We start from the raw sequence: 11,280 nt of genomic DNA on the forward strand, positions 1-11,280 counted from the left end.
GGTTTAATTTAGTGTACTGGGAGAACGTTCCTAATATTGAGTCCAAATGGTGTGGTGGTTTTAAGTAAAAGTTCCCAGTGATTCTCTTTATCTTTGCGATTTTTGTCGCTCCAATTGGCATTATGGTCAATTGCAATCACTCTGAAATTTGAATAAATATATATATTTGATATATATATATATGCGTGTGTGTGTGTAAGCGAAAATTTCATTTAATAAATGTATACGTCTCAAGCTTTGTCAAAATGTCCAGTGTTCACTTTAACAACTGCAGTGTTTAATGTTTTTTGTTAAACGCGACGGTGTTCAGCGGGAACAACTTTGATAGTAATTCAGTTTACCTTTTGCAATCATTCCTCAGCACCGTTTTCAATTGTACTTTTTGTTGTGTCTGTTTATATTGTTTTATAAGAGAACATAATTGAAATGAAATTACCATCATCATCTTTATCATCAAAACCTTCATCACAACCATCATCATCGTCGTCATATGATCATCATTTATCATCATCATGCATAGTCATCTTGAGTCCCCCGTTGGGGAGAAAAGCCACAATTCGTCTGGGAGAAAAACATTTATGTGTATTTTTCACACACAGTATTAGTAGACTCCAAAACTGATTAAAAGCCTTTGAAACCCCTAAATTGTCCGAAGCCCCCTGGAACACTTTCAAGAGATTTTGAGCAACGCCCGACCACGCCCACTTTTTTTCGTCGAGGACATGGGACCACCACTGATCATCATAATCATCGTCGTCCTGATCATCATCATCATCGTAATATTCATATCCATCGTCTTCATTTAATCATTATCACCATCATCATCATCATCATCATCATAGATGTGCCTGACACAGACATATTGATCAAACAGGTTCTGTTAAGTCGAAAAACAATATTATTGCTTTTGGCAAAATCTTCTAGTTGTTGAATGTGACACTCGTGTACATTTTCATTATTTTCATTACAACATGTTTGTTTTCAAGGGTTACTTTTCCTCACATTCGCGCCGTAACTTCCCTGCGGCAGGAAGCTTATAAGGTGGCCTGTGGTTGGATGAATCATAAGACTTATTATTGTTTTTTTTTTTTATAATCTGTTTTGGTAATTTTATTTATATGATGGTTATTTTTATTATTATTATCATTATCTTTATTATTATTATTATTATTATTATTATTATTATTATTATTATTATTATTATCATCATCATCATCAAAGTATTGTTAATATTTTTGAGAGACGTAATGAGTATTCGATAGATTAACATGTCAGGTAGGGCAAAACATCACTCCTATGATATTTTCCTGACGCAAATTTATATCTTTATAGCACTTGCAGTACCCGCTGCTACTAGGGGATCGGATTCATCACTAGTCACTAAGCGCAATCTCGGTGGACTAGTGGTTAAGACATCAAGCTAGATCTGGAGGACGTGAGTTCGATTCCCACCTAAATGACTTTTTTTTTCGCTAGTATTCGGGGACATACTGAATATTTTGATTGTTTATTGTTATTTTAAGTCTATTATTTGTTATATTGTTATTATATGGTTATGGCTATTATTCTCCTGAAGACGATTGAAGCATCTCAATCGAAACGTGAGACTTTCTCAACAACAACAGTTCTTTTCATAACTACTTACGTGGTGTACCGCAAGCTTCAACACACACACACACACACACACACACATGTTTATATGGTTAATAAATACCGGTAATATATAATTACAATGAAACTTTATAATGTAATATTATATACATATGTATATATATATATATATATATATATATATATACATATATACACATACATACATATATATATATATATATTGTTATTATTAACATTTATATTATGTTTATTACCATGTCCGTTGATATCTAATAATAATTATAAATAATAATGTGAAAATAATTACCGTATGATAGTAATATTTATATATTGTTTTTATTGTCATTATAAATAAAATATGGTATTTAATAATTATGCTTTCAAATTAATTTTATTGTTGTTTTTTTTTGTTATTTTATTGTCACTATTGTAGTACTATAACAATTACTATTGCTATATATAATATTCAATACCGCTTTCCATTTATTTGATAATGACGTGTTCTTATAAATGGAACAGTTGAGTGAATGATTGCTTGTATAATTGCTTGATTGATTGATTGATTATATCATGACAAAGACTGAAAATAGGAAAATTGAGACTAGCTTTTCTTTATACATATTTTTAAATATTTTAGTAATAAACACAGTAGGCTATACTATTTAATATAATTAAAAGGCAAATAAATTTAATATAATACCCTACGTTAAAATCACTAAATTTGATTCCTCTTCTAGGCCTGTATATTACAACACGTATGCTTTGCGTCTAGAAGTTATCACTAGAAAGGCCTTACACTGTTGTCCCGGTTACAGGAATGACACGGGTACCTGTATTCGTAAGTTAACTAATGCTTTTTTGGGGAGCATCCTATAAATTCGTAATGGGTCTTTCCAGAATGTCAATCGAATTTAACAACTGACCAATCAGAATAGGGCAATGAATATGCGCTTGTCGGACAAGCGCGTGTGTTGTCCTGCAGAGGCACGTGACGTGCAACATACCCAAGGGGCGGTCTAAAGCCTCTTTTCCACTAGGCGAATTTATTCACGCGAATCCAAAGCGTCGGCTTATGCATATGCGCATTCACATTCCTATCGGAGTTTTTGCGAAGAGAAAAAATGCGCAACCAATCAGAGCTCAGGAAGCGAACTGACGCCTTGATTCGCGCGAACAAATTCGCCTAGTGGAAAACCAGCTTGGGAGAGGTCCATTTGCGTGCCTAATCCTACTTGCAATTCTCAACACTGTTGTAGCAAGTATACAATTATTTGTATCTCTACCTCAATAGTAGGCGGTACTAATTAAAGATCCTAGTAAAGTAATCGGCGTATGTTCGTCTCCCACCCTCAGCCCACAGTTTTCCCTCCTATTCAAATTAGGCCTCTCTATAAAATGCATAAATATATTAAATTTGTTTGTCACAAGCATCATATAGATATCTTTTACATTCTTGTAGCGGTCTGTGACCCACCATGTAAATATGATGGCGTATGCTCTTCCCCTGGTATATGTCAGTGCGTCGCAGGATACTCAGGACCCTCTTGTCAGTTTAGTGAGTGAAGACTTCATTATTTGTAGTATCTATTTATATGAATTTAATGATGTCATTATTTATTTGTCTAGCTTAAAAGACATGTATATTTGATTCTAACTAATATAAGCACACTTTCGCTTTTATATATGTTGCGTTTTGTTTTTGTATTTAGATAACGGCTAAACCAATTGCAAATTTCAAAATAAAATGTAGGCAAGTTGAATGCGATGTGTTGAAGTTTAGTTTATTATGAAGTGAAATTAATAGTTTAATAACGTGTTTGTAGGTTGTTCGGATAACACGTTCGGCATCGAATGCCTGGAAAATTGTAACTGCTCTAACGGTGGGACTTGCGATAGTATGACTGGTAAATGCACTTGTACAGACGGCTTCTATGGCATCAAATGCGAACACGTCTGCCAACCTGGAACCTATGGAGAAAGCTGCACGAAATTATGCCAGTGTCAAAACAGCGCAACTTGTGATCCAGTCGACGGTCTTTGTACTTGCACGTCTGGCTTCAGGGGTGAATTTTGTCAAAATATTTGTCGGCCAAATTTCTTTGGCTTAAGGTGCGCTAAAGAATGTCGTTGTCAAAATGGAGCATATTGTAATCCTGTAGATGGGACGTGCGACTGTGCACATGGGTATAGAGGGAGCTTTTGCGAAACTCTTTGTCCCACTGGCTACTATGGACTGGCGTGCTCTAAATTGTGTTCGTGTTTGAACGGTGCAGCTTGCGACAATGTAGATGGCACGTGTTATTGTGCACCTGGGTATAGAGGTGTTACTTGTGCAGATATATGTCCGCGTGACACATACGGAGATAACTGTGCAAATGAATGCACTTGTCAGAACGGAGATTGTGATCACGTGTTAGGGACATGTAATTGTTTTACGGGCTGGCAGGGCGCCGACTGCAACATACCATGCAATGCCGGTACATATGGAGAGGGATGTCAGGAAGTATGTATTTGCAAAAACGGTGGTGTATGCAACCATGTATCGGGTGTTTGTCGTTGTCCTCCTGGATGGAGAGGCATTGACTGCAGTTCAAGCTGTCCTGAGGGTACCTATGGGTTCAAGTGTAATAAGCGTTGTGTTTGTCAGAATGAGGCAGTTTGTGACAATGTGGATGGGTCATGTACATGTACAGCAGGGTGGACTGGAAGCCTCTGCAGTCAGCCATGTCCAAAAGGAAAATACGGGTTAAATTGCGCGGAAATATGTCCTTGTAAAAATGGAGCCCGATGTCACCATATTAGTGGCAAATGTACTTGCACCTCAGGTTGGCAGGGTGATTTCTGCTCTAAACCTTGCCCTGCAGGAAGGTATGGCCTTAAATGTCGTTCAGTGTGTACTTGTGAAAACAATGCTCAATGCGATCACGTGGATGGCACGTGTACGTGCTCGCCCGGATGGCAGGGTAATCAATGTTCAAGTCCGTGTGGTCCAGGTACATTTGGCTATGAATGTGCACAGCAATGTCGCTGTCTGAACCAAGGAACTTGTAGCCATATTGACGGACGATGTACATGTGTTGCCGGCTATTATGGTCCTGCTCTGTCTCTTATACACATCTAGATGTGTATAAGAGACAGCTATTTAATATAATTAAAAGGCAAATAAATTTAATATAATACCCTACGTTAAAATCACTAAATTTGATTCCTCTTCTAGGCCTGTATATTACAACACGTATGCTTTGCGTCTAGAAGTTATCACTAGAAAGGCCTTACACTGTTGTCCCGGTTACAGGAATGACACGGGTACCTGTATTCGTAAGTTAACTAATGCTTTTTTGGGGAGCATCCTATAAATTCGTAATGGGTCTTTCCAGAATGTCAATCGAATTTAACAACTGACCAATCAGAATAGGGCAATGAGTATGCGCTTGTCGGACAAGCGCATGTGTTGTCCTGCAGAGGCACGTGACGTGCAACATACCCAAGGGGCGGTCTAAAGCCTCGGGTTGGAGAAGCTTCTGTGGCGAGCCGTGTCCAGATGGAACATTTGGTCAAGGATGTGAAGGAAGATGCCGGTGTGAAAATGGGGCAAGCTGTGACCGATTTGACGGACGCTGCACCTGCACCGCTGGTTGGTTTGGAGCCTCTTGTGACGCAGCCTGTGAGGTAGGATTCTATGGAGCTCATTGCACACTGACATGTGAATGTTTAAATGGCGCCACCTGTAGTCGGTTTGATGGTAGTTGTGAATGTTCAAATGGATACACCGGAGAACAATGCGGGCTGCTCTGTCCACAAGGGTATTTTGGTGAAAATTGTGAGAGCCGTTGTCGCTGTTATCATAATGCTGAATGCTCTCCATTTGATGGCACGTGCAGCTGTCCAGCCGGATGGAGTGGAGACAGATGTGGCACGCCGTGCGAAGCAGGATTGTTTGGAGTCCAGTGCTTGGAGCGATGTAGGTGCCAGAATGGAGGAGCTTGTTCTAGATTTGATGGGGCATGCACATGCACAAACGGATGGCAAGGTGAATTGTGTAACCGTGAATGTGAACCGAATCGATGGGGACATAAATGCCAACAATTATGCTTGTGCGAAAACGATGCAACTTGCTCGCGGTTTGATGGTACTTGCAGTTGTGGGTATGGTTGGTATGGCGAACACTGCAATACGCCCTGTCCTGAAAATAGATATGGACTTGGATGTACCCAACGATGCAAATGCAAAAATAATGCAGAATGTTCAAACATTGATGGAACCTGTACATGTGGAGTTGGTTGGACTGGGAACCAATGTGACATTGCTTGCCCGACCGGTCTTTATGGTGCAGAGTGCAAAAGCACCTGCTTATGTCAGAACGGAGGAACGTGCAACAGATTCGACGGCACTTGCCATTGCCCACCCGGTTGGCAGGGGATTTATTGCAGTACTGAATGCAGTCCCGGGACTTACGGTGAAGCATGTGAACGCAAGTGTCATTGCAGAAATGACGCAGAGTGCTCTCACATCGATGGTGTTTGCACCTGTACAACTGGTTGGTCTGGTGTAAGATGTGACGAGCCGTGTAGACAAGGGTTGTTTGGTCCTGATTGTAATTCAAGATGTAAGTGTCGCAATGGTGCATCATGTTCGCGATTCGACGGTACATGCACCTGTCCAGCCGGATTTATTGGCCAGATGTGCAGTAACTCTTGTGGTGATGGCTTTTTTGGAGTTCAGTGTTTTCGGACTTGTGCATGTGGTGAGCATGACGCAGAATGCTCACCAGTTGACGGCACATGTACTTGTAAAGCTGGCTGGACTGGGGATCTGTGTGATACGCCGTGTTCGAATGACCGATGGGGTGATGATTGTAAAAATGAGTGCAATTGCCTCAACAATGGACAATGCGACCGAATTACTGGGGAGTGTCATTGTGCACCCGGTTGGACAGGCACCATCTGTCACACACCGTGTTCGACTGGACGATATGGTATTGACTGTGCGTTTGAATGTCTCTGTCAAAATTCTCGTTTCACTGGGGAATGCACATGTACAAGCGGTTGGTCTGGAGATACATGTGAATACCCCTGCCCGTCTGGTTACTATGGAGTCGGATGTAAAAGTAAGTGTAGATGCCAAAATGGAGCCGTCTGTGACCCAGAAGATGGTAGATGCCGTTGTGGTCCCGGATGGACTGGTGCTGTATGTAATCTAGAATGTCCAGACGGATATTACGGTTTGAGGTGTCAGTTTCGCTGTAGATGCCTAAATAAGGGAGTGTGCAACAAGCAAGATGGAACGTGCATATGTGCCAGTGGATGGGTTGGCGAGTCATGTAACATCCAATGTACTGAAGGAACTTACGGTGCAGGCTGTCTCAAAACGTGTGCTTGCAAGAATGGCGCGCAGTGCTCCAGATTCGATGGAACGTGTTCTTGCACAGATGGATGGATGTCTACTGAATGTGACGTTCCATGTCCTGCAAACAGGTACGGCGCAAACTGTGTCAAGGTATGTCACTGCAAAAACTATGGAACCTGTGACCGTTTTACGGGTGCGTGTGACTGCTTAGCGGGCTGGGCTGGTACTGCGTGTGATTCCCCATGCTTGCCAGGTTTCTTTGGGCCTAACTGCAACAAACGCTGTAAATGTGACAACGAGGCGAGTTGTTCCTCTATTGATGGTAGTTGTACTTGTCCCGACGGGTGGAAAGGTACAAGATGCAATGAACCTTGCGATGAACGTCATTTTGGAAAGGACTGTTCACAACTATGTTTATGTCAAAATGGTGCCACATGTGATCGTTTCACAGGGGCTTGCGGCTGTGCTCCAGGATGGCAAGGGAATGCGTGTGATATTGCATGCTCGAGCAGGTGATATGGCAAAAATTGTGAACACCTCTGTCGTTGTCAGAACCTAGCAGACTGCGATACAGTTGATGGTAGCTGCACGTGTAAATCAGGATGGACTGGGAGATATTGTGACACTCCCTGTCAGCAAGGCTTTTATGGTGCTAACTGCTTGTACACATGTACATGTGAAAACGAGGCATCATGTTCTAGATTCAACGGGGCGTGCACGTGTCCCCCTGGATGGTTTGGAGATTTATGCAACATGGAATGTGCAGACAACACGTATGGTCTCCAGTGCTTAGAAGAATGTGATTGTGAAAATGGGGCCTCATGCTCTCGGTTTGATGGATCGTGCACATGTGCACCCGGCTGGACGGGACCGAAGTGCGATGTGGCATGTAGGGAAGGTTACTATGGTGCATATTGCACTAAAAGATGCCGTTGCACAAATGGAGGAACATGCTCTCCTTCCATTGGTGTCTGTGAATGTACTGCGGGGTGGACTGGGTCCTCGTGCGCCATCCCGTGTCAGGAGGGCCGTTACGGAGTAGGCTGTCTTGGAGGCTGTTTATGTCAGAACAACGCAGCATGCAGTTCTATTGATGGGTCATGCACTTGTTTAACTGGTTGGGTTGGAACATACTGCGAAACAACTGGTAAGGTGAAAAAATCCTCATTAATCTTTCATTCTTTTTTATATAATTTCTTAAAAAGTCGTTAGTTTATCCCTTTAATGTTTGTATTTTCCTTTTTAAATTGGATTGGATTCCCAGTTATTATCACTACCACTACTACCACAAATCAATATTTAATGTTTAATTTTGAGACAGTGCAGAATTATTAGGCCTAGCAAAAGGCACATTAAGAAACACAATCTTTATTTCGATGGCGTTTTCGTCAGGAAATTTGTATACGACGTATAACACGTCAGGTAGGGGAAAACATCCTTCAAAACACAATTTTTGTTTCTGAAGTGTAAACAGTTGTCAAAACTATTAACTGACTGATTATTGATTGATTAATCTGCTGATTTGATTGATTGATTGATTATTGCTAGATATCATTGGATTCAAAACCTCGCAAATAATATCAACAAGGGAAGTCACATGTTCAGAGGTGCTGGTGTATTATGAGGACGGCAAACACATATTTGAATGCCAAGAAATACGGTGGGTAAAGAAATACCGGCGGCCAAAATAAGCATATAGGCGCAGCCTAACTCTAAACCAATGGTAGGCCTATCTTTGTGTTTCATATTCTCTCCACGACAACCATTGCTCTCTCGCAGCCCTGATTTTGCACACTCCAACTTAAGATAAATGTGAGGACTTACTCGATCGCAGTTGTCTTAATGTGTTTTACTTTCTATATCTTTTGAACTTAGAGTGGATGGTCTAAGATTCCCAAATGGAGTGACATGTCGAGAACGCTGGGTGGACCGGATTCCCGATAAATCGGACGCGTACTTCCACATGCGTACTGATCACGTGGGATTCTGCAGGACGGTCCTAAATAACAATGATGACTACACTAAAAGTCAACTACAGGTTCGATTTGGTTTTAATTAGTGGTTTTATTTGTTAATTCACTAAAACTTAAAATCCTAATAATATTTACTTTAAAGTTCCCCTCCAAATATTATTATAGACCTATAATATTTTATTGGGGAACGAAAAACTAAAGTTTATTGCGACATGACGACAACGAACAATGACGCTCCGCTGTTTAAATTGGAAAGAGCTGCGGGTAATGAGGTTGTGCAGGAAGTTGTCGAGTGTTCGGGTATCAATGCATATGAGCATTAAAATTAAAGGTCTATATATAGATTTTCTCCTTAAATCGTTAAACAATCTTTAATATCTGCAAAGAGAGAGAAAATAATTATAATTTTAGAATTAAAGTTTCATTTTTTTAAATTTTGTTTTTAATTATTATAATAATAATTATATAATTTTTTTTATATAATTGTTATATATATATATTTGTTATATATATATATACTGTCTCTTATACACATCTCTCGAGCAGGTGATATACATCCCTTAAGGCCCTGAAGGTGCAGCACTGTACCAATATATAACGGATATATTTCCCCCCTATAAAGTGGCACTACACTATTTTACTAAAAACAAAGATATATCTACGATGAAAGTAAGGCAAGCACCTGAATGATAATTACTACAGTAATGATCAAACAGAAAGTGTGATGTATGAAAACATTAAACAATTTTAAAATAATTTACAAAAGTTACCATTATCATCCGCAGGGCGTTCGTGTTGAAGTCTCATTCAAATGCGCCGAATCTCGTGAATATCGGATCCAATGGATGGACAATACTTGGCTTACAAATGTAGTGCAAGATGCAGGCTATGCCAATCATCTCCGATGTATAATCCAAGACAGCATAAGAACTGTTTATTGACAACTTGGATAATTAGAACTGTGGGACACGCCTGTCTATTGATCGACCAATCAAAAGCCTTTCCTAATATAAAGCCAATCCTATATAAAATAATTTTAGAATGAAACTAGAAATCAGCATTTAGCAGCTTATATATAAGTTATAATAGATAATTGAATAGTGATCAGGTTTGAAATTTAACGCAATTATGTAAAAAAATAATAAAGATATGCCTCATGTGAATGATAAATGTGGATATAATAATGGTGATGATAAGGATAATGATGATAAGGATAATAATAATAATAATAATAATAATAATAATAATAATAATAATAATAATAATAATAATAATAAATATTGTTATTATTATAATGTTGTATTATCATAATAAAAAATAACAATAATAGTAATGTGGATTATACAGTGAAAGGTATTCTTCCAAGTGATGAGGATGGTTAAAATACAATTACATGATAGTGAATGTAAAATTATAATGGTAATGACAATGGTAATGAAAAATGATAATGGCAATTTTAATGATAATATATTATGATATTGATAATGATAATGACAATTATAATGATAATATATTATGATATTGATAATGATAATGACAATTATTATGAGGCCTAAAAAGATTGTGTGTTTGTCCTCCCATGCTGGAAATTGTATAGAAGGGGCAGTGGAAAAAAGATTTTTTTTAATTTTATTATTTTTTTCAAGATTACTCGTCAGAAGGAATAAAAATAACCCAAAGTTGACATTTTGCAATTATTGTAGTTATAGAGTGGCAATATCTTACATCGGACAACAACTTTAAACAACTTTGTAAGGCAACTGGTAAAAAATTAAGATCAATTCACTCACATTTTTTTTAATTTGTAAAAGAAAAAAGCTAAAAAGACCCTTTTTTAAAAAGTTTTTTGTTTTGCCGTCCTTACTTTGTGAGGAGGGCAAACAAACATTTCTTAGGCCTGATAATAATAATGTATAGTATTATTAAAACTAATGACAATATTATTTTATGGAAGATGAAGATTAGAATGATAATACTGATAATCTGTATTGTGTAGAGTATCTGCGAATACATGGCTGCATAGAGAGTGACGCTGACCCAAGTACCCGGCTCATGTAATTTAATTGATTCTGGTCCTTAAACTTCATTGTTTCTTTTGTCGGTCATATTTTTGACTTCTTTTGGAGGGGCGCCATGAGCGTTTTCTTTAAACGGATACTTAAATTAAATTTATATAGATATAAATTCTTGTCCTAATATACAATGCCAGAGGAAAGGATATCACGTTTTAGTCACCAAAAAGGATTTTCCACGGACGCACAGAGTAGGCCTTATAGTAGGCCTATGGCCCAAAGCGAACGAGTTTCTGGTCTCGAAAACCCAGACACTTCGTTAAGGCCTATACAGT

General features: G+C 38.8%; 3 protein-coding genes across 3 annotated transcripts in view; 2 read left to right on the top strand and 1 right to left on the bottom strand.

Moving 5' to 3' along the window:
* LOC117113711 overlaps positions 1-11,280 on the bottom strand; it is a 30,013-nt gene that overhangs the window by 15,775 nt on the left and 2,958 nt on the right. The gene's annotated exons all lie outside the window — the stretch shown is intronic.
* Positions 3,512-4,735, top strand: LOC117113743 (multiple epidermal growth factor-like domains protein 10). Its single transcript, XM_033257184.1, has one exon. The coding sequence runs from the start codon at positions 3,512-3,514 to the stop codon at positions 4,733-4,735; it is 1,224 nt and encodes a 407-aa protein (XP_033113075.1).
* LOC117113744 (multiple epidermal growth factor-like domains protein 6) lies at positions 4,912-8,651 on the top strand. The gene is given in 3 exon segments (XM_033257185.1): positions 4,912-4,932; positions 5,077-8,107; positions 8,509-8,651. Coding segments are annotated over 3 exon segments (3,195 nt in total).

This window comes from Anneissia japonica, unplaced genomic scaffold (assembly GCF_011630105.1).
Source record: "Anneissia japonica isolate Jap-2015-1 unplaced genomic scaffold, ASM1163010v1 scaffold718_len1063573_cov188, whole genome shotgun sequence".
In the NCBI taxonomy this organism is placed as follows: Eukaryota; Metazoa; Echinodermata; class Crinoidea; order Comatulida; family Comatulidae; genus Anneissia; species Anneissia japonica.

Coding starts and splice junctions, on each gene's coding strand:
- LOC117113743 (XM_033257184.1), top strand. CDS start 3,512: ATGACTGGTAAATGCACTTGTACAGACGGCTTCTATGGCATCAAATGC.